Raw genomic sequence first — 23,147 nt, 5'->3', positions numbered from 1 at the left:
GCTACTTACCAACAGCTGCATGGGCTGGAGGTGATAGCCTCCCCTCTCAGCCTCGGTTTCCTCATCCGTATGGTGGGTCAATAGCATCGTCTCCTAGGGTTGGTGAGCACAGTGCCTGGCACACCCTGGTGGTGAAGTCTAAGAGACCCTGGGAGAGGGGCCAGGTGTCCTGATGACACAGATGTCTTTATCTAAGCCGAGGGGACGGGGGGAACAGCGTTTGGATGTCTGAGCTGCCACTTCTGACGGCGCTCCTGGTAATCCTCAGAGAGCGAGGCAGGTACCAGCAGCTGCCGGACTGGAAACTAGCCCAGAAGGCAGGTGTGACTGCCCCTCCCCCAGTTTCACACGGCTGCTTCTGCATAGCTAGGGAATCGCCACATTATTGTGCAGCCTGCAGACATTTAGCAATGGGAATCCCACCATACAGAGCAAATGGCGGCTCTTGATGTGCTTACATAGGAAAGATAACTTCTGTTTCTCCAGTTTTACCCCTTGATCTGCAAGGCCTTCCCAGGCTCAACTCTCAGGGTGCACGGCAAAAGCCCAGGTTTGGCCGCAGAAGTGCTTATTACCCACCACTGGCCATCTGTTTACCCCTTTTTTGCCAAGGCTAATTGTATGATGTCCAACCTTGTTTGGAACCTTCGTGTAAGAAACACAATTGGATTTACCTAGGTTTGGCATGTCCCAGAGCCGAGCTCAGTCAGCCGCTCCCGTGTTGGCATCTTTAATTGAGCCAAAACAACCACTGTAAATTAACAAATTATGTTCTTCTAAGCAGAAATACAAAAGAGGGATGATTCACGAACGTGCTGATTGTTCTTCCTGTGCAGATGCTGGCCAGCGTTCAGCCTCTTGCTGGGTTCTAGACAGGCTGACTCAAGGGCCCGAGAACAGCAGTCATGCCTCCTCTGTGGCTCTCTTGAAGAAAAGCTGGTCCCCAGTCTAGGACCTGGTGCCTGTCCTACTCAGTCATCCTCGTGAGCAGTGACGGCAAAGAACAAAAAGAGAAGGGGTTCCCTTTAGTGTCCAGGCCAGGTGAGACTGGCCGAACCTGCAGGGCTAGTAGAGGGGCAGAGTTGTCCTTCAAAGTGGGCATGAAGTTGAGTTTTTAAAGGGTCAATGTCTACGAAACCACAAGGGCAGAAGGTGATCCTTCTAGGCTGGAAGCAGCTCCCTTGACCTCCCAGGCATTCTCTTGCTTGTGGCTCGGAAAACCTAATGACCTTGGTGAGGGTCACTGAGTCCCAGGACCGCTTTGCCCAGTGGCTTGCTGCCCCTCCCTCAGTTATCCAGGCTTTGCTCCTCGACGTGACCCACCATGACTCGGGAGGAAATTTTGTAGCTGCTTATTAGAACATTGAAGAACCCGGCAGCTAAGATTCCTTTTGGAGTTATCCTTGAAGTTTTATCAATCGTGTGACATCCCTTTCTCATTGCCATAGCCTATAGGACAGAATAAAGCTCTCATTGCTATTAACGCGTGTGGCTTTTAACATTCTACGAGTTGGTGGGATTGAATTCTGGAAATGGAATATCATACTTGCCTTAAACTCCAGGCAGAATGTAAGTCCCGCTTATATAGTATGAATGAGTGAAGCAAATTATAATCTTTATAGGATTGGTGCTATATTGACTCTTTCAAAGCACTGACTTTGAGTCAAGATTAGAATGGTATCGTATATTCAATATGGTCTTTGAAGAGGTAAACTCAGAAGGAATTCATAAAAGAAGCTTCCACTGAACTGTAAGGTTTTACCATAGGTGGTTTGAGCTTTACTGCTCTGGGTGGCAAACTAAAAGTGACTCACATTTTTTGACAACTTATGGAAACCAGGTAACATCTGCGTCCATCGTCAGCTCTAACAATACCGCCAGATTCTGTAAATGCCGCAAGCTTTGGAGGAAACTAGATCAAGGCCTCACACCCAAGGCCATGGTGTTTCTGTGGCGTTTGCGGGTCTCTTCTCTCCTGGTTGTTTTTGCTGGTGATCTGAGTGTAGTGGGAGCTTGTGGTGGAGGCCCGTGCTGGAGGTGGCCCCAGATTTGAGGCTGGCAGGTAAGGCCACTCTGAGACGACCTCAGATTTCCAGCCTATTATATGAGCAGGTCCCTGAGCCACTTGTGTGTCATCTGAGTGGCAAAGAGATCATGACTGGGACACCGGAGCCTCTGGCTGCTCTGTGAGGACATCAGCCACAGGCCCAGTGGGGAGCACAGACCCAGGAAGTCCAGGGATGCTTGACCATCCGGGGTCCCTCCCGTCCTGTGTGGTGGGACCCACGCCCTGGGCACCCCTTCCCGCTGTACCTCTTCCTCCTTCCCGGACGCTTCTGACCCCAGGGCCTCGGGCTCCTCACAGGGTACCTGGTGGCCAACTGGCATGGGTTGTACATGTTTTGTTGCTTGGTTTTTTTGGACCCATGTGACAATTTTATTTAAATTATTTTTGAAAAAATAATACACGCACATGCTACACAGTTCAAAAGGCACAAGAGATGTGAAATGAGAGGCTTCCTGCCAACCCGAGTGTCAGTCACACTCCCCCACGGCAGCCACCGTTAGTGTGTGCACCCCCGCCGGGGTATAACACTCGCTGCAGACCATTGCCCGTCGGCACGTCAGAGAGCAAATCCACTGTATGATTTTACCGTAATTTAACCAGTAGCCCACTGAGTAACATTTAGATTAGTTCTAGTATTTTGCTGCTACAGACGATGCGTCAATGAGTAGCCGTCTATAGATTGTTCCGTCCCTGTAAGGTAAACTCCTCAAAGTGGAATTGACGGATCAAAGGGTGCGTACTCTTTAATTTTGGTAAATTTTGTCACATTGCCTTCCACAGAATTGTGCCAGTTTGCATTCCAGTCAACAAGGTGAGAATGCCCATGTTCTCACATTCTTGATAACACAGCAAATCATCAGACCTCAAGATCTTTGCCGATCTGATAGATGAAAATGGTATTTCAGTTGTCTGCTCACGGCTTCTGCCCATTTATCTTCTTAGATACCGAGCTTTTCTTTTTGAGTTGTAAGCACTTATTATGTGTCAAAGAAATTGGCCTTGTGCCATATGTGCTCTAAGTATTTCCCCCCATTTTAATTTTGTTTGTGTTTTGGGGTTTTGTTGGGGGTTTTTTGCCAAATTTTTTTTTTTTTTTACATTTACCAATCTTTTGGGTATCAAAAGATTGGGTATCAGCTCTGGGTATCACATGATATTTAGAAAGAAACTACCCATTTTTATGGTCTCTTTTCCTGGAAGTTCCAAGTATCTTCTAGTGCCATTTGTATAAACACCATCTTACAAAGAAGGTCCAAAGCGTTCTTTTCCTCTGTTATGCAGAAGGGAAACCCAGGCCAAATAGAAACCAGCTCCTCTGTGGTCTCACTGGGCAGGAGTCAGGTAAGCTGAATTAGAGCCTTTGATGTTTGTTGCACCTTGAGACATATCTCCCTGGGAGTCATACATCGTTTTCTTTAGAATGCACACCTTATCACTGGCCTTTGGAAATTCATACATTCACAGTCATTCAGAGTTGAACCAGGGCCTTTCCCAAGCCAAGCAGCTTCTTGGTGTCCATCCTTCAATTTCCACTTCTGGGATAGCAGCTAAAAATGACTGTGCAGTAGGTGGATAATTTCTGCTTGTTACTTACTAATAATTATAGCTTTCACTTTGGCATCTCTCACCGTCGAAAGCAACGGCTATTCTTAGATGTGCAAGATCAGATTTTCTGATTTCTGCTGGGAATGTAAAGCTGTGATACTCTCACAAATTCCTTGGCCCTGGCCGGCCTGTCCCGTTTGCCCTTCCCCCTGCTAGGTTCCTCCCAGCCACCGGGAGGCTGCATCGGCCGGGTTGAAGGGTAATCCTGTGGCGCGGCCACCATGACAAGGTGAAGACAGCTCCCAGACAGGTGGCGTGAGGGTGACTGCACAGGGAGTGCTTGCAGGAGGGAACATGTGGTACCCAGGGGTCAAGCCTGACCTGACACGGTGCCAGTCTCCATGGGTCAGCCCCGCCAGACCTGCCCCTTCTGCTGCCCTGGGAGGTTTTGATTCACGGTCTACGACCTGCAGGTAGCTGACCTTTACCAAGCACCGTGCATGTGTCAGACCTTATCCTGGGACTTTATGTGTCTTAACTTGTTTAGTCCTTGTGATAGCCATATAAGGTATAAATACCCTTTAATCACCCCATTTTACAGATGGAAAAACCAAGACACAGCTCTCACGTCACCTGCCTAAGGTTACATGACTAGTAAGTGGAGAAACCAGAATCCAGACCCAGCCAGTGTGGCCCCAGAGCCCCAGCCCCCGCCCAGGGAGGGCGCTTAGCTATGGAGCACGCACCTGTGAGCACCTGTTTACGTGCGTCATCAGGGCGAGGCTCTGGAGCTCAGTGGTCAGCAGACGGACACGGGCTCTGCCTTCATGGAGTTTACAGATATGAAACATAACAACTGCAGAAGCACTTAATTCCACGGTGCCGAGTACCCCAGAGCAGCAGTGTAGGCTCTGGGAGAACTGGGAACCGAGGTCCTCCCCAGCCAGGACCGGAGGAGGCCTGAGCATGTGGCAGGCGTAGGACACACGTGGACAGGCCTGTGGGCCACGTGAGCCCTGAGGTTAGAGAAATGGCAGGGCCGCAGGGCATGCAGCCTAGAGAGGAAGAACCACGTGGCCGAGGCGAGGCCAGACGAGCCAGCGCCCCGGTGACCAGGTCAGGATCTCTTCCTAAAAGCACTGAAAAGCTGTTGAAGGACGGCAAGCGGGGGCATGAAAGGATCAGAGGGAGGTTGCTACAAGATCACCCTGGAGGAATGTGGGGCACGGAACGGGAGACAGTGCCGTGGGGAGGCAAGGTCAGGAACTTCGGTCTGTGTGACCGCGGGGAACGGCCGGTCTGAGGGTGGAGAGAGGGGGATACCTGAGTTGCATTTTCGAGGCAGAACTGATAGGACTTGTTGATGGGTTAGATGTAGGGGTGAAGGAAAAGGAAGACTCCTGTGTTGGGAGCTGGAGCCAGCGGGTAACTGGTGATTCCTCTTCCTGCCACGGGCAGCCTGGGTGGTGGGAACCGATGGGTGGGGATATGGGGGGGCAAGAGCAACCAGAGCCCTCCTTGAACTTGGGAGCGTCGGGTGCCTGAGGACCCACAGTGAAGGTGTCAGGCAGGTGGCTGGATACTCAAGTCTACGCTTGAGGTTTGGGCTAGAGACATCAAGTTGCGAGTGGGGATTTAAAGCCAAGGGATGTGGTGAGAATGTCGATGGAGAAGGAAAAGGGCCAGGCCCCAGACCTGAGCCCTCAACATTCAAAATGTGGGGAGGAGAGGAAAAGCCAAAGCAGCAGAAAGGAAGTGGTCAGCAAGGCGGGAGGGAACCGGGAGATGTGGCGTCCTGGCAGCCAAGGGTGGTTACGAAGGTGCCTGCGCGGTACTATCAAGGGCTTGGGTTCTGGACTCAGACTAGTTGAAATCCTGGTCCCACCACCCTAGTGCCGTCCTCTGCAAAATGACGACAGTTTGACAGTCACACAGAAAATGCATGAAAGTGTTCAACGGGGGGGGTCAGACACTCCATAACTGTTAAAATAATGATTTCTTGATCAGCATTGTATCTTCATTTCTTTTTAAAGGTTATAGTCCATTTATAGTTATTATAAAATATTCCCCACGTTGTATAATATATCCTTGCAGCTCATTTTATACCTAATAGTTCATACCTCTTAGTCCCCTACCCCTCCCTTGCCCCTGCCCCCTTCCCTCTCCCCATTGTAAAATAATGATTTTTAAGTGCGTGTGGCAGGTAGGAAATGCTGCGGAGGGCTTGAATAAGGTGGAGACAAAGACATTTGTCTCCCGGCAGACACGTGCGCCCAGCCCTGGCGCTGCCCTGCCCTCCGCGGCGGAGGCTGTCCCAGGACCAGCTAAGGTTGTTTCCCAAGTCTCCTCTCTCTAGGGAAGCAGGGTTTGGGGAAAGGGAAATGGTTTCGGGGGGTCGGCGAGTCTGCAGGCGTAACTCCCTGCTGCCTGCAAGACCAAGAGAAGCTGATGGCCCACGCGCCTTTTTCTGCATCCCTCTCTGCCAGACCTCTGGTGGAATGGAGGATCTGATGGCTCGCACACAGGTACAGCCCTCCGGCCGCCTCTCACATACACGGCTCCTTTGTGTGAGTTTCACAGGAATGTCCCCTCTGGGTAGGCTAAGCCCCAGGGAGCAGGTGTGCCTTAGCTGAAGGCACCTTGGTGAGAAGAGCTTCCTCGCTTTCCAGGGGCAGATGCAGCCCTACTCCAGGCTCACAGCTGGCCAGCGGGGTCCAGGCTGGTCAGCCCCACTCCGCCCAGCGCCTCTGCACGGCGCACGACCCAAACAGCCCTGAGCCCAAGGCAGGCAATGGGAGCCGGTTCTCAGCCTTGCAGCCGACGTGAAGCAGGTGCTTGACAAGTGTCAGAAGAGTGAATGAACGAGTGAGGAAACTGGGCCCCGTGCGGGGCTGTGGGTGCATCCCGCTCCAGGTCCCCCTATCGGGAGCCCCCTTCACCACTGAGGAGGAAAGAGGCCCCGGGCCTTGGCACTATAGCTCAGCCCTTTTCAGATCCCATCTTTAGCTTGGTTTGACCAACGATTTCGGAAAGCCCTCTGCGCGAGGCACAACGCACAGGGGAGCGGACTTGATCCCGGCCCTCCAGGGACGTGACCTCTATGGGATAACACAAGTCACGGGAGCACGGGGCAGCCTGGGGTGAGGGACTTCCCAGAGCACGCAGGGCAGTGGAGGGGTGACGCACCCAGGCCTATCTGGGGAAGTCGTGTGCAGGGTGGGGTTTGGGGGGACGTCGTGTGCAGGGCGAGGTTTGCGGGAGCCCAGGGTGAGGAGTGATGGGTCTGCAACAGTACAGGGAAGGCACTTTGGGCAGAAGAAACAGCAGAGCCAATGTGTGGAGGTGAGACCGTGAATGGAGCACGGAGGGAGTGAAAAGGTAGCAGGGTCCTGGTTTAGAACGGGCAGCAAAAACATCTGGGTTACATTCACCTGCAGTTGGGAACCATTGAGGGTTTGCAAGCGGGGGTGGGGTGGAGGGGTATTTCCAGCATTTTTCATAGTAACCTGGTAGCAAGGAGAAGGCAGGGGATTCCAGAGAGGACAGCCAGAGCTTAGTCTGAGCTTCAGAAAGGGGTAGAAAGTGTCCATGACCCTGCGTGGCACCTTACCTTTGGTTAGAGGCTGTCAGCTGCCAGCGACCAGGACAGACTCTGTCCCTGTGACCTCTTCAGAGAGTGACCCTTCAGAGCCCGCCCCGCAGCGGGGGCTCTGACACTGCGCTGAACTGTGTTCTTGTTAGGAGCCGATCAGCTTTAAGTTCCCAGAGCCAGCTTCCCTCTCTGTTGCTGTTCCTTCGGTACAAGCTCTTATATCTCTTAATGAGCTCAAAAGGCCCTTTGTGGGTTTTTTTGTGGTTTTTTTGTTTTCACTTGAATTTAGCCCTTGGTGAAGGGGTCAGGGGAGCATCACTTGCTGTGGCTTCTCTGGCCTTTGACTCCTCATCGACCTGGGCCACAGAGACGGTTGCCTTCCTCTGACCCGCAAGCAGTGTCCATTAGTCTACAGTCTTTCCTTAAGCACCTACTAAGTGCTAGGTCCTGTGCTAAGGGGTGCAGAGGTGACGTGGCTGGAAGTTGCTCATAGTTTTAGTGGGAAAAGACAATACCGATCACATTTTTTGGAGGCTTTAGGGAAATAGTACACCTCTGTTTACGTCCTGAGTTCTGAGCCAGTTAAGAAAGAGACAGGGAGTGAGATGGAGATCACACTCCCAGCTTTGTGCCCAGGGAGGCTGAATCGGAGGATGCATCGTGACGCCTGGCCTCAGCTGGGCTCCCAGTGCATCACAGCTGATCGAATTCACCCGTCCCGAATTGCTGACCTCGCTGTCGCAGGGGCAGAGCCCAGCATCACGCCCGCAGGAGCAAGCCGAGAATGCGGGCATTCAAGACTCCAGGCTTCCACCCTCTTGGTAGAGACGCGGGCCAGCCTCAGGCCCCACCTGGCAGCTGAACAGGCCCAGAGAAGTTGATGGCCTTGCCCAAGGTCACACACAAGGCCTGGGCGCAGGGATCGAACCCTCCATGTTCCCCTGACACTGGCTGACCAACGGGGTACCCTAGAGTCCTGGTAGCAAGGAGAAGGAGGGCTTGAATAAGGTGGAGACAGTGCTGCCTCAGAGACCCGGAGAGGGGGCCTAACCAAGAGGGGAGGCCAGCTGTCCATTCTTAAGATCTCTTTGGAGGAAAGAGGCTCCACTGGGGAGAAATGGTTTGAAAATCACCCCAGCCCGTTGCGCCTGTGTCCTTCTGTTTGATCTTAAAACGGAGGGGTCAGGGAGCAGCGCGGGCCGTGCACTCGCCCGCCCCTCTGCCTCGGGAGCACAGGCCGCAGCAGTGACATGAGCCTGCCCCTACAACTTGGACAGCACGGCAAAGAAGTCCTCGGGGGTCTGGATCCTCTCTCCCACCTTCTCAATCATGACTCAGCTCAGCCCCCGTCGTCTGTTTCCTCATCACGAGGAGGGAGGAGAGGCACCAGACCTGTAGCCGAAGACACGGAACCAAGAAGACACTCGGTCCCGTGTTTGTTTTCACGGGGACCCACACAGAACAGGGTGTCATCTACATTGTTGTGTTGGTGTTCAAGGCTCCCCCCACTGCTGCAACATACACCTTGATTCTTGTTATAAAACCTCTGGGGACTTCCCTGGTGGTCCAGTGGCTGGGAGTCTGCCTTCCAATGCAGGGGATGCGGGGTCGATCCCTGGTCGGGGAACTGGGATTTCACATGCTGCGAGGCAACTAGGCCCGCACACCACAACTAGAGAGGAGCCCACGCACCGCAATGAAGAGCCTGCGTGCCGCAACTAAGCCCCGAAGCAGCCAAAAAACAAATAAATGAAAATAAAATAAAATAAAATTTAAAAATCAAAAGCAAAACAAAGCTCTGGAATCATTTCGTCCCCGCTCTCCCAAGTTGGCCTTTATTCCGGAGCGATCTAGATGGGAGGGGCCTGTGGTGTCTCACCCACCCACAGGCAGCCCTGGGACCTTGGAAATGAACACGAACTCACCCCCAAAGGAAAGCAAGTCAGGAGGCAGCATACAGTGGGAGGAACATTCTGTGTTGCTGCCCCCGCAGCCGCCAGGCTCCGGAACCTGAAACTGCCAGATACACCCCGGACTCTTCTGGCGGGAGCTTGGAGAGAGTCGTGTTACTGGAAGACAGCGGGCAGCCCTGCGTGTCTACCTCCCAGGAGGGCAGGTTTTGCAGAGGCCCAGGCGGAAGGACAGACGCGTGTGGTCTCTGTTCCTACAGAGGCCCCGTGTGTAGTAGGTGCTCAGTAAGTACCTCAAGAGAGGAGTCTCGGAGGACGTGAGGCAGGCGCAGTGCCGGCCCGGCCACACTTAGAGCTCAGTTGTATGTGAGTGTCCGAGTTTCCAGGTCTGAGAGGCTGGGCCTCTCCCCGCAGGTCCCCGGGCCAGCCCATCACCTCTGCTCCCTGTTGAGGGGGACTGATGGCCAGAAGCACAGATGGGGTGCAGGGTGGGTCTGTGCCTCCCCCGGGCTTGCTCATGGCCTGAGGAGTCAGTCACTGGTGTGACTATGGTCACCAGGGAAGTGAGGTGCTTAGGAGAGGGCCATGCAGTGGCATCGACACTGACCACACCCTGCCCACCCAGAATTTCCAGTCTCCGCGCCTGAAGCTGGAGGTGGGGAGGTAGAAGAGTGGATGTCAGCAGAACGTGCTGTCCGGGGGCGTAGCCAGGACCCCTCACAAAATGTCTCTGGGACACAGCCATCAGAGGGATACCCAGGCTGGGCTCCCCTTCCAGCTGGGGCGGTGGGACGGGGTCAGAGGTAGCTTCCGGGGGTGGTGGCCGTTGAGCTGGGCTTTAAAGGGGGTACAGGGGTGACACCATCAGGGCAGAGGCAAGAGAATAAACAAAAGCCCAGGGAAACAGCGGCGGCTTAACACGGCAGAGCCCGGGGGTGTAGGAAGCAATAGGAACACAGGTTAGTAGGGGTGGTAGAGACAGTCACCACGGGCTCCGGATGCCAGGCAAAGGGGTCTGGATGTTATCTGGGGGCAGAGGAGACACTGTTCTCTGTAGAGAGCTGAGAGCACAGCCGCAAAGCCACGCCTGCCTGTACCTTGCCTGGGACCTCGGACAAATTGCTCAGCCTGTCTGTGCCGCAGTTTCCTCGTCTGTATAACGGGGATAAAATAATAGTACCTAGTGGATCACTGTGCAGACAAAAGCAGAAATGAGAGCACTTCTTTGCACAAAGCCCATGTTTGATGATAATTAGCTACTGGTATCATTACTGTTACCGTTCATTCGTTCGCAACCATTTCTTGTGCTCTGACTGCCAGGCGCTCATCCGGTCGCTGGGGACTCAGCAGTGAATAGTGTGAAGGTGGTGGCTTATGTCCTAGAGGGGCCCCCCAGACAGTGAGTGAGACAGACAGGGTGAGCCTGGTATTGGCCGGAAGAGAAAGCAGGGAAAGGAACTGGGTCGTGCTGGGTCAGGACGGGGTAGGGGGAGCAGCAGTTTTAGGTGGGATGGTCAGCAGAAGCCTCTCAGAGGCCGTTCCGGGGAAGACTGAAGGGGGTGAGGGGTGCCCAGGAACGGAAGGAGCGCTTTGCAGCAGGGTGGTGACCCCACCGGAGCTTTGCCTGGGGAGGCTGGTCTGTCAGTGGCTGCGCAGGACAGAGGGGCTGGAGGAGAGACGGGAGGGGCGTGAGGGAAAAAGTCAACGTTTTCTGTTTCTTTGTATTGTGTTCTTCTATCATTCCTATTCTCGTGTGCCTTCCGTTATACACAATGTGTGCATATACACGTAACTTGGAGATATGGGCACAAAACCTCCTTCTCTGCCAGGAGTGGAGGCCAGCAGTCAGGGCAGGAGCAGGCGAGGAAGGGGCTGCCCGGGGGTGGGAGGAGGGGTCCGTGGGCCCGGAGCACAGCGGCCACCTGAGCGGGACTCTTGGTGGTGGTCTTGACAGGTGTGGCTGAGGAGGGAGAGTCTTCCCACATCCAGCCAACGCAGGCCCTACATTGGAGAGGCGGTGGGGCCGTGACCTCAGGGCCCTAAGGAAATGAGGAATCTGAGCGGACCTGGGGATGGCTGGGGGCACGGGACGTGCATGATGGAAGCCAGGGCTGCAGAGCAATTAGGGACCCTCCACGGAGGCGTGGGAGACTTGAGACCTGAGATTGGAGGAGAGCTCATTTTCCTGCTTTTTGGAAAGCGATGGCTCGGCAGTGTTACACAGTTACTAGTCCCCCCGGTGCAGTGGCTTTCCCTGGTCGGTCCAGGGCAGGGTCTGATGGAGCAGTGATTTTATGTCGTGCCCATAGCAGCACCGCCTGCTGGCCTTGTCACACTTCCTGGCATCGGGGAACCAGCCCGAGAGCAGAGCCGTTGCCCTGTGAGGGGCTGTGCCCCTCTGGTTTGCCTGTCCTTGGGTTCATCCAGCCCTTCTTCTGTGGTTGCCAGAGCTGAGGGCAGGTGTCCCTGGTGCGCCCTGAGGATACGTGACCTCCGAATGGGGGGGCAGGGCCCAGGCAGGCCTCACTCCCGTCTCATCGGTGGTGACAAGTGTCCCCTCCAAGGCCGCACGGCCTTGACTCGAGTGCCTGTGAACAGTGGGCGGGAAGGACCGTCAGCCCGCGGCTGTTTCCACTTGGGGTTGGGGGCTAGGCTGGCTGGCTCTGGGCCCTGCGTATTCCAGGTGGGCCCCTGCCAGACTCCCGTGGTGGAGGGGAGGCGATGTCCCAGGGCCTCTGAAGGGCAGTGGCCCAGGACAGCATCTGCCTGTGCTCTCCTCCTCACAGCTGATGTCTACATCGGCATTGGGAAGCCGGCAGAAGCCACAGCCTGTACCCAAGAAGCTGCCAACCTCTTCCCGATGTCCCACAACGTCCTGTACATGCGAGGCCAGGTTGCCGAGCTCCGAGGAAACATCGAGGAGGCCCGGCGGTGGTATGAAGAGGCCTTATCCATAAGCCCCACCCACGTGAAAAGCATGCAGCGGCTGGTGAGTCTGAGCGCTGGCGGGGCCTCCAGCCCTGGACCAGGGGTCCCCCGGGAAGCAGCACATAGTTCTTGACCCTCAAACCCTGCTCCTGTTCCAAAGGCCAGATGCACCTGGGCTGCCAGGCTGTCAAGGTGCTTAAAGCCAGCGAGCGCCGTTCCTGTTGTAGTTTACGCAAATGGAGCTCGTAGGAATCGGCAGCGCACAGCCTCAGCGACCCTGCCTGGGGGTCCTGATCGGTGTGAGAGGAGAGTTTTGAGTCAGCGGTCTCCGGCCAGCAGTCCAAGCCACCTTGTGGCTCTGGGTTTAATAAAGACATATTTGTGGCCCTGGGCACTGTCATTGTCATCTTGGTCTCCGAGCTGCTTATAGCAGCCACCTTGGGGGTGTCCGCACCTTGGGGAGCCTTCAGTACAGAAGTCAGAGCACTTTACCTCCTGGGGGGCTCTCTTACCTTGAGGGAGCCGAGACCCCAGCCTGTCTCCGAGGCCACTGGCTAGTGGGAGCATCCTGTCAGAGGACGGGGGCAGCCCTACTGTGCCCAGAGGACCCAGGTAAGTCACCACAGCATCCACACTGCATACGGGTGTGGTGGCTCTGAAGCCGCACATGCCCCTCCTCTGGGTGCCCGGCCAGGAGCCCGGGGCTGCCCCACTGCTCCCCTCCCTTCCTTGCCTGGGAGTTGGCCACCCGACCAGCTCGGTTTCAGTTGGGTGGGGTCAGTTAGACCACTCACACGTGGGGCACAGCGGCTGCCCAGGAGCTGCCCGTCTGCTGTCCCCTTCCTGCGAGAGTCTGGATGGAGACTTGGAGATGAACCGGGTCCAGGGAGCGGGTGAAAACTGCTTTCTCTGGGCCTGTCGGCCAGACTTAGCTTCTGAATTTGTATTTCATTCTTAGCGGTAGGACATCTCTGATTTCATGAGCCACGGGAAGGGAAAAGCCCGTAATGCAGCCGAGGTGTCCTTCAGGTGGGCAGCCCTCGGGAGCCCAGCGTGTATGATCAGGGGGGTGTGACGTGGAGGAACGGGCACCGGACAAGGTGTCCAGGGACAGAATTCTGGCCCTGCCGTGTCACTCGCTCGCTCTCTGACTTTGGGGAAAGCCCATAAGCTCTCCGCACTCGGTTTCCTTGCTGTAAAATGAAAATATTCAACTAGATAGGCTCTGAGTTTCTGTCCAGTGCTAAGAGGATACGGTTTTGTAACCAATAAGTAAAATGTTCTCCAGAGGGTCCCAAAGGCTTTGTTCTCTCACCATTGCTCACAGTAACATCACAAAATGTAGATGGAGCTGAGCAGTAACTAGTGGTTTTCAGCAGAAGAGGGCCCAGGTGCCCAGCATTAGGAACCATGGGAAACGTATGCTTCTGAGCCAGATCTGGGTTCAAACTCAGCCCTGTCCCTGCCCCCGGGACACCTTGGGCTAGTCACTTAACCTCTAAGAGCCTCGGTGTTTCTGTGCATTGAGCTGTTCCTTACCCAGTTCATTTGTGAGAACAACATGAAATGGTTTACATAACGAGGCCAGCAGAGCTCCTGGCACCTAGTAGGTGCTCATTAAATAGAAAACTGAAGACAATCATTTTCAGTTTTAAAAATAAATCAGACCTTGTAATAATTACAATCATTTAATTTTCAACTTCCCTTTATGAGCATTTTGTAGTTCAATACAGCTTTATAAATAATTTTACGTATTATCCAAACATTAGTTTGTTTGGTTAAAAATATTCCATGGCTTTTCATTTTTGTCTCACTATTGTAAGAGGAATCTGTAAAGAGCTTTTGAGATCTCCCTGCTTTTGCTGAAGTATCACAGAAGAGGTATAATCAACACCGAGCACCCAGCCTTTTTATTAAAAAGAGGCAGCGTGTTTCTACCCCGGGGCCTATGAATTATTCAGAGAAGTATTTCTTGTTCGTCCCCAAGGGGAACACATGAGACAAAAGATCAAATAGGAAAATCGCACTGGGAAAGTTTTCTGTTTCACCTTTGGAGCTTGTCAAGACACCTGAGCTCCCTGCCAAATGCCAGACGCTTTCCTTTCTGAAAGGAGCAGCAGTGGGCCCAGCAGAGGAGAGCTGGTGAGCGAGGGCCGGGTGATGGAGGGGCCTTGCCTGTTGGATCCAGGGCAACGACCGAGCCGTCTCTGGCCCGGACACATTAGCTGCCTTGGAGGTTTCAACAGGAGAAAATTGCGATAATAATAAACTCTTAAACTTCTCCACGCATCCTGATACATTCAAAAACTATCTAGACTGGAGGCAGATTGAGTCCGACAGGCCTACAAATTTGAGGAGTTCAGATTCTCGTGGTCCGAAACTGCCCAGTGACTGTGCTTGTTGTGGGTCCCAAAGGGTGGCTCGGCCAGTTCCTTCTTGGTGACCTCGTAAATGATGCCCGCTGGCCTGCGTCCTCCCAGCCACAGCCACAGCTGGCGGGAGCCCCGCGGCAGCCAAGGTCAGCTTCCCCTCCCACCGGTACTGCCGACTCTCCTGGTGCCCACGGAGGGGCAGCCCCTGGAACCCAGGCCCCCAGCCCTGAAACATCACAGCCCTGTCTTTCCTGCCTCCCACCCCAGCGGCACAGGAAAGCTCTGTTTCTTTGGCTCACCCTCTTGGTGCATAAAGAGGCATAATCTTAGCCCCAGACACAGACGAAGCACGGGAAGGGAAACCTCTTATTGAGTCACAGAAGGTCCTGCCTCTACCCTCGTGGCAGCCAGACTGCTTTGCAAACCCCCAAGTGAAGACGAATTGTCAGCAGGGAGATCAGAGGCCGCCTTTTTCCCAGGTGACGTCCAAGGGAAGAGTCGGGGGCTCTAGACTTACGGGGCAGAGGAGGCGGAAACAGATGTGAGCGTTGGCACCTGCCTGGCTCTCAGGAGTGGGGTGCGCAAGTGACAGGGTGGGCCAAGGAGGCCTGGCCGCAAGGCCACGGCGAGGGTCAGAGGTCAGACTAGAAGGAGTTTGAAGGACCTGAGCGCAGCAGCGAGCACCATCCCAAAGAACCAGCCAAGGGGCTTCCAAGGGAAGGAACCGACTGCAGGCAGATTGCAGGTCATGGAAAAAGCCCAGAGGATGGAAAGTGCGTCTGCGTCAGCCCTGATGCTCAGAGAGGAAGGAGAGGGGCCAAGGGGCAGTCGGAGGGAGCCAATTTGAAGGAAGGAAGCCACGTTGTGTGTCACAGGTGGAGACCAGGGGCTGACGGTGGCCACGGAGAACGGTTAGCAGTCGGGGCGCGAGCTTGTTCCCTGAGGAACGATTGTTTGCTACCTTCTAGGGCGGGTTAGTGGGAGGACGTGCCACCGCCCAGCCCAGCTCGTAGGAGAGGCACGATTTCAGAGAAATGCAAACACATTAATATTGTTAAAAAGCAATAACGACTTGGAGGCAGATGGTATTCATTAAAGTATTAAATGTATTAAAGTTAATACAAGGTCCGACTTGACAACAGAAATGTAAATTAAACCCCAGTGAAAATTGACAGTTTTCTAATAGTTTCAGCCTTCACAGATGTGTTTAAATTCACATACAGGGCAAAGAAAGAAGAGAAATAATGTGTTTAATATTAATAATGAGTTAGCACAAGACAAGAGAGCTGAGTGTGGGCAGATAGTAAGGGAGCGGTGAGCTGACGGGATAAGGAATTACAAAGTGATGTTGTTGACAAGGGGAGGGAATCATAGAGTGATCAGACTTCTTTCCAGAAAATCTAAAGGCATATGTTCATATCTTTTTTGCATAAGTATATAACTTTACATACATTTGCATGCCGTGGTAAAAAGCCTTTCACTCCCAGGACCTGAGATAAATTAATGAAACATAGAGCAACTGTTTCCACACCAGTAACCCTGTGCTCAGGAGGAGGGGGTAGAGGAGGGAAAGCGGGCTCACGGCGGACTAAGGGCAGAGGAACGGCCTCTGGGTGATACCACCCAGGCCAAGGACAGGCACGGACTCAGGGTAGACAGGGACACGATGACCAGGGTAGGGACAGGCTCTGCAAACAGGGCCACCCGCTTGCCCTCTGATAACGTCACCCTAGGCTCCCGAGGGCTGTGTGTGAGATGGCAGGGTAAGAAAGGAACAGAGGGGCTTCCCTGGTGGTGCAGTGGTTGAGAGTCCGCCTGCCGATTCAGGGGACACGGGTTCGTGCCCCGATCCGGGAAGATCCCACATGCCACGGAGCGGCTGGGCCCGTGAGCCATGGCCGCTGAGCCTGCGCGTCCGGAGCCTGTGCTCCACAACAGGAGAGGCCACAGCAGTGAGAGGCCCGCGTACTGCAAAAAAAAAAAAAAAAAAGGAACAGAGAGAGCCTTCAAGAGGGAGATGAACGTGGAAGGAAGCCAGAAAGGCTGTGTGCGGGGAGATGATGTTGGGGAGACTAGAGGGGAAAATACTGCTGAGAAAGTAACTTATCCTGGAGCACATCACCAGTGAACTCGACAGGTCGGAAAGAGGTGTGAGACAGAAGCAGGTGGTGGGGGTCGCCCAGGGCGTGCTGGGGGCCGGGGCCGCAGGAGAGGGAGACAGGCGTGCTCTGCTCGGGCGGTTTTGGGGAGGGTGTGAGCTGGAGAGGGGCTGGGCCCAAAGGGCCCTGCTTGTGCCCCACCCCTGCCCTGCAGGGAAGGAAGAGGACTGACTTGTCCCCAAGGGATGGGCCTCCAGCTACGGCAAGATGAGGGTCTCTCAGAGCTAATGCCGAAGCGGGGAGAAACCAGAGGGGAAGCACCAGGGACCACGGCCTTGAATGTCGAAGGTCCCACGACAAGGCTGGACACCCGGACAGGGACAGAGGCCATCCATCCTTCAAAGGAGCGTAGCTAGGAGACCGGGGGCGGGTGGTGTGAATTTCACCCGCTCTGCCACAGGAAGTAGTGAGAAAGGCCTACTGGTGGAGCACCCCAAAGAAAGGGGAGGACGATGGGGAAGAGGGACCATCGGAGGCCAGGGGTCAGGCCCCAGAGGTCCTCCCAGGAGTGGGGCGGAGGCCTCCCTGCCTCAGCCTGAGGGCCCCGTGATGGTGGGTTGTATGAATAGCTCAGCAAGGACCCCCAGGGAGGCTGCAGGGGGTTCCTGCTCAGTGGAAAGACACTTTGGGGGCTCTTGTAGGTGGCCAGTTGAATAATAGAATAGACTTTTTGTTTGGGGCATGAAGGGTCCAAAAGTGCTGGCTGACCTCTGTGGATGAGGCGTGAAACACGCCTCACCCCGCACCTCAGTTCAATCCAGACAGCTCCAGGCTAAAGATTTCAGCACAGGTGTCTTCGAGGGTCTCCTCTGTGATCTTACATTTTCAGAAACATCAGAAATCTGTAGTGACATCAAGTGTGAGAACTTCAGAAGGGGTGCTGCCGTTCTGTTCCGGGAGCACATTAGTAGCAAAGGCTGGCAGAGAACGGCCGCGCTGTCGGAAAAGTGCATCCTGTTATGAGATACCCGGAGGCACGCCACGTCGGCGGGAGGTCTGGAAGGAGGACCTGAAATGCGCGATGCAGGGGGACAAGTCTTCTGGATGGTTACTTCCTTTTAAGTCGTGTTCGCAGCTCTAAAGTTTGAGCCGGAAGCATCCGAACAAGGCTAATGACGTTGCTCGGAGACGGCGGCAGCTCTTCTGAAGTTCGAAGAGGGACCTGAAGTCGGAGCTTTCTTTAAACTGTCCTCAAGCTTACACGTGCGTCTACTGTGCGAAAATACTTCATCCCATTGCGCATGACGAGCCAGAAGGGTGGCAGGCAGGGCAGGTCTGAATCAAGGGAAAGAGGTGACTCCGGCTTGCCTGACGCAGCTTGCACTGCTAAATTATGAAACTTCGGTGTTTTCTCTCTCTCCCTCTTTTAAAGTGTTTCATGAGACTTGGAGGAAATAGCTTGCGTCTATTTTATGATTTAGAAGCACGTTTTCCAGTTGATGCCCCTATTGGAGGAGAGATGCAGCATGGAGTCGTGAAATTTTCAGGGTGACTCCAGAGGCGGCAACTGTCTGTGTATCTGTCTAGCTTATCCATCAGTTTAGTAAGGGGTACCCAGGGCCCAGGGCCCAGACAGGGCAGGGCTCCGCATCTTTCCCTTGGAGAAGCCAGTCTTAAAGAAGGGAACTTTGATCCTTCCTGTTACTCTGGATAAGACCCAGGTACAATTAAGGTAATGAAGCCGAATGGAGATACCCTTCCCCTTGCAAATGCTGATCTTGAGAAACGGATCTCTTTCATCCAAAGTATCGATTTCTCTCTGTACATAGAAAGAATGATTGGCAGGGAACAAAACACTACCATCGTCTAGTGAGAAGCCTTCTCATCTATTAATTGTATTTCATTTACTTCCAGGATTTTTAAAATGCTTTTAAACATAAGGAGAACAATTGTTTTCTTTAAAGGAAGACTACTGAAATATTTAGATGTCCACCTTTCCTACTCATCTGTGTGCTGTTGACAGTACTCTTTGAAAAGTGTACAGGCCTTAACTTCTCTACTGTCTTTACTGACAGTATTTGGGACTCAAACTAACAGAGGAGAGGAAACAGCAGGGCCTTCTACCAGATGCTTAGCCCCTGTTCCTCACTCCAGCTTCCCTCCCGTCCCTTAATGGTACACACTGCCTCTGAGCAACATTGACAGCTTCAGGCCCTTCCAAGAATTTTTCTTTTTTTAATAGATTTATTTATTTATTTTTGGCTTCGTTGGGTCTTCGTTGCTGCGCGCGGACTCTCTCTAGTTGCAGTGAGCCGGGGCTGCTCTTCGTTGCGGAGCACGGGCTCTAGGTGTGCGGGCTTCAGTAGTTGTGGCACGCAGGCTTGGTTGTTGTGGCTCTCAGTCTCTAGAGTGCAGGCTCAGTAGTTGTGGCGCACGGGCTTAGTTGCTCCTCGGCATGTGAGATCTTCTCCGACCAGGGCTCGAATCCACGTCCCCTGCATTGGCAGGCAGATTCTTAACCACTGCGCCACCAGGGAAGTCCCCCAAGAATTATTAATAATTGGCACGAATATAACCTTAACCTCAAAAAAGAAATGTAAAACCTCATTCGCCGTATCTGATGTTTATTCTTGCCGTATGAAATATGAAATAGAGAATTTCATTTTTACTGATGGGGTCGCTGCCCTTGGTGACCTGCCCTAGGTCGTATTTCAAGTTAGGAGCAGAGCCAGGACAAGAAGGTAGAGTCACTTAAGAGTCTCCAGCTTGAATGATAGGACAGCACAGAGGTTGAGAGCGTGGCACTGGAGCCAACCCACCTGGGTCCCAGCTTTGTCACTTACCAACTGTGTGGCCTGAGATACGTCCCTTAATCTTTCTGTACTTCCATTTTCTCAGCTATAAAATGGGGATAATAATGGTGATCCCCTGGCAGTGTGATTTTGCGGGTTAAGTGAGTCACACAGGCTGCCTAGCCCTCCATAAGCACTAGCTATGAGCGTTACTACCAGTCTCCATAATTTAGGTCCCACCTGCCCGTGGTGGAAGCCTCTCTGCCTCGATTTGACAGGGAGTTCTTTTCTGAAGGAACTGACCATGGGTGTAGCTTTCCTCCTGAACCAAATTTCAGCAGTTGGAGGAGCTGAAATAAGAATATATCATGGGGCTTCCCTGGTGGCGCAGTGGTTGAGAGTCCACCTGCTGATGCAGGGGACACGGGTTCGTGCCCCGGTCCGGGAAGATCCCACATGCCACGGAGCGGCTGGGCCCGTGAGCCATGGCCGCTGAGCCTGCGCATCCGGAGCCTGTGCTCTGCAACGGGAGAGGCCACAACAGTGAGAGGCCCGCGTACCGCAAAAAAAAAAAAAAAGAATATATCGTGGCACGTGCTTGGCCGAGAGCATGGTATTACACTTTCCTTTTTAAGTATTACTTTCTGACTGTTTCTGTTGAGCCTGTAGCCCTAGTTATCCAGGCTGAAAGGAGTCAGGGAACGGTGGAGGCCCCAGCTGGCCTGACCTGTTGTCAGGTAGAGGCAGAAAGCATCTCTTCTGACTGGGTTCAGGGGGAAGCCCAGCTGGGCCAGACCAGGGCTGCTGTGGAAGATGGGTGCCCCCATGGCCAGGGTGGGGTGGTCCCTCGGCCTGTGGGCAGGGGCAGTCAGGTACCAGGCATCAGCCTGGGCGGCAGGAAGGGCAGAGCCTGTCGTGGAGCCCGGCTCAGGAGTCACTGCCTCTGAGAAGCGTTTCTTGGCCCCCTACCTACCTACCCTGACAGAGGGGCCCTCAGCCCCTTGACCTCCCTCCCTGGAAGCACCGGTTGAACCAACGCGGAATTGTTTGCTCATGGGTCTGTCTGCTCCTTGGGGGAAGGCGCCCTGCCTGAGGCAGCCCAGTGACTGCATAGACCAGGGGTGGCCGGCCGGCGTGGGGCAGGTGGGCTGGGGAGGAGGGAGGGGGAGAACAACTACAGGCGACGGTGAACTTGACAGATGTCATTACTCCCCTTCTATGAGTGAAGCCCCCCAAAGCCTGGGTGCTAATTCCCTTGAATAGACCGAGCAGCTCTCGTGGGAACATGCTGGCTCCGCCGGGCAGGTTTACTAGCTCTTTGTGGCTCCGCCTCTGCACAAAGTCCCATCGACCACGAGGACAGGAAATGACACTGAGGTGGGACTGGAGACCGTGGAGGGCCGGACAGGGCTAATTAATGCACCTCCTGGGGCAGCGGGATCTCAGAGAGGACTTGCTGGGTTGCCAGGCAGGGCTCCCGTCAGGTGTGTCAGCTTAGTGGTTACCTGTGGACCTGCTCCAGGGGCTGAACATGACAGAAGGCTGGAGGGGCAGCCCTCTGTTCAGGGGCCCCGGGAGGGGCGCGGTGACAACCCCTCTCAAGTTCAGATACTCTGTCCTGTTGTCCCCAAGCACATTCTTCTGTGTCAGACCCTGAACCCCATTTGGGGAGCATGGTGGTCACCATCCTTAGACCACAGACGGCCGTGGGACGCTACTGGAGTCCACAGGGGCGAGGCCCGGGCCGAGGGCGGGCAGGCGCCCCCGTGCAGCTGTCTGCCGGGCCTGCGAGGCTCTCTCAGTCCAGTCGGGGAGGGTCACCTCTAAGAAACGGACTCACCTGACCACACCCACGAGAGACCTAGTTCCAGACCAGAGATCAAAATGGTAATGTAAAAAGAATCCACCATTCCTTGGTCGAAGGCCCTGTGCTCTGTTTCCCCGCTCCCCAGAGGAGCTCACCTGCCAAGCTCGATGCCAGGCCCCAAGGCCTGACTCAGACTCAAGTGCTGGGGAGGCTGAAATGGCCACCCCGGGCGGCCGGGGGCACCGAGGCAGACGTGTTGGCGTGGCAGCTGCCGAGGGGTTGGAGCTGCGTGGACCCCGGCAGCACCCCTCCTCCGCCACACAGAGCTTCTTCCTGGGCCAGAGCGCTCCCACCTGTGACCTCCCCTGTAGGCCAGAGCCTCCCTGCTAATGTCCTGTGGCTACAGGTGAGCCAGGAAAGGGATAGCCTCAGCCCCGTGTGCCACGCAAGTATCATTCAACATCATCTCCCGTCTGAAAACAACGTACGTCCAAACCCCACTCCCTCAGGCCAGGTGAATTCTCTTGTAGTGGACTTTCTGTTGGTCACCCCCAAGCCATCTCTCCCCAAGGACGATCTTTTGTCCCTTGGTTGTGACTCGGGACACACCCTCAGCCCTTCCTGCTGGTTCCCTCCATAGATTGTGAGCCTGGCGTCCCGTTCAGGACGAGACCACCTTCTGCTCTTGGTCCCAGACTGAGGGAGCCTCTTCTTTTGCCCCTGACCCCCACTCCAAACCAAGATGAAAGCAGCTTCCTTATTTCCACAGCACCAAGATATCTTCTCTGCTCTCACATCTTGCTTGGGTTGGGGAGGGACGTCTTCCGAGGAAGGGAGGGAGAGGCCACATTGCCCTAACCGGCTTTGCAGAGCACCTGCACCCGGCTTTGGGAGGGAGGTGACAGCAGTGGCAGAAACAGTCAAAGAGCGAGTCTGCCGAAGCGGATCAGGGGAGCGAACCCAGCAGAGAGGACCTTTGAGTGGGGACGGGGGTGGCGGGTATTGGGAATGACTTGAGGGAAGAAGCAGGTAATTGAAAGGTTTTACGACACAAGCTATGTCTTCACATCATTTTGAAACTGTGTGCTTCTGGCTTGTTGGGAACGTGTGTCCTTGTTGGAGCAAAAGGAGTGTCGCCTGGGAATCCGGAACGTGTGCTGTACATCCGCATGGCTCCTGTGTGACTTGGGGCCCTTGTTCCCGCCACCCCCCGCCCCCGCCAGAAACCCTCCCACCCCAAACAGCATCAGTCGGTGCAGGGATGTTCTCTGCAGACATTTTCTGCTTGATGATTGGGTCCATCCTCCCACTGCAGCATTTTCTGGATGCTGGCCAGGGAGCCGCGGCATCGGGCCACCCCTGCGTTCCCTGAGGACTGAAATCACAGACCCAGAAGCAGCACAGACCCAGGCCAGGCTCTGAAATGCAAGCCGTGTCACTAGGCTTTCCTTTGCTGCAGCTTAAGGGAAAAAATGAATTCTGTGTTTATTCCTCTTTTGTTTTGGCGTCTTAGATGACTAATTACAGGCAGAGTGCTTCAGTGTCTCATTAGTAATGATGATCTAAAATTATTTAAAATCTGACATACTCTACCCAAACCATGTATTCTTAGAAATTCTGCCCCATTATTCCAGGACGATTTGACGGTTCGCTTCCACTGCTTTCCTGCCTTTCCACAGTTATTGCTCCCTAGCTTGGATCAGGAATTTGATCCAGATTTTTTCACTTACCAGGGTCCTTCTGTGTTCTCAGATCCCGGTCCCTAATCCCCTCTCCTTATTTCAGGCCTCCCAGGATTTTAGCCCTGCTGCTTAACTTGGATTCCTCAGCTCCCTCCGCCCCCGCGCAGCCTGCCTCTGAACTCAGCCAGAGGGCGTAGCTGCCACCATTTTCTCATGGTGGCATTTGGAGCCACCCGGGCTGGCAGCCTCCGACCCGTCTCGTGCCTGAATTGCTTCCCCATCATTTGGGGCTGGTCCCAGAGACGCCCCTGCTGGTGTTTCTGGGCTCTCTCTGGGCCATGTCTCTCTCATG

The 23,147-nt window shown here is 54.3% G+C and overlaps 1 protein-coding gene across 9 annotated transcripts in view; it reads left to right on the top strand.

The window, feature by feature from the left end:
• The window catches only part of TTC7B (tetratricopeptide repeat domain 7B), a 238,212-nt gene that overhangs the window by 195,157 nt on the left and 19,908 nt on the right, over positions 1-23,147 (top strand). For 6 of the 9 annotated variants that reach the window (XM_060295192.2, XM_060295185.2, XM_060295189.2 and 3 more), the window contains one exon: positions 11,902-12,104. The exons of 1 other annotated variant lie outside the window; for it this stretch is intronic. In XM_060295192.2, coding sequence (XP_060151175.1) covers positions 11,902-12,104 — 203 coding nt within the window. Of the gene's footprint in view, positions 1-836; positions 1,458-11,901; positions 12,105-23,147 lie in introns of those variants that run through there. 2 more of the 9 variants (XM_060295190.2, XM_060295187.2) reach the window with 2 other exon arrangements.

Source organism: Globicephala melas, chromosome 2 (genome assembly GCF_963455315.2).
Source record: "Globicephala melas chromosome 2, mGloMel1.2, whole genome shotgun sequence".
Taxonomy (NCBI): Eukaryota; Metazoa; Chordata; class Mammalia; order Artiodactyla; family Delphinidae; genus Globicephala; species Globicephala melas.
The sequence above is the reverse complement of the archived record's forward strand: the minus strand, read 5'-3'. Positions and strand labels throughout refer to the sequence as shown.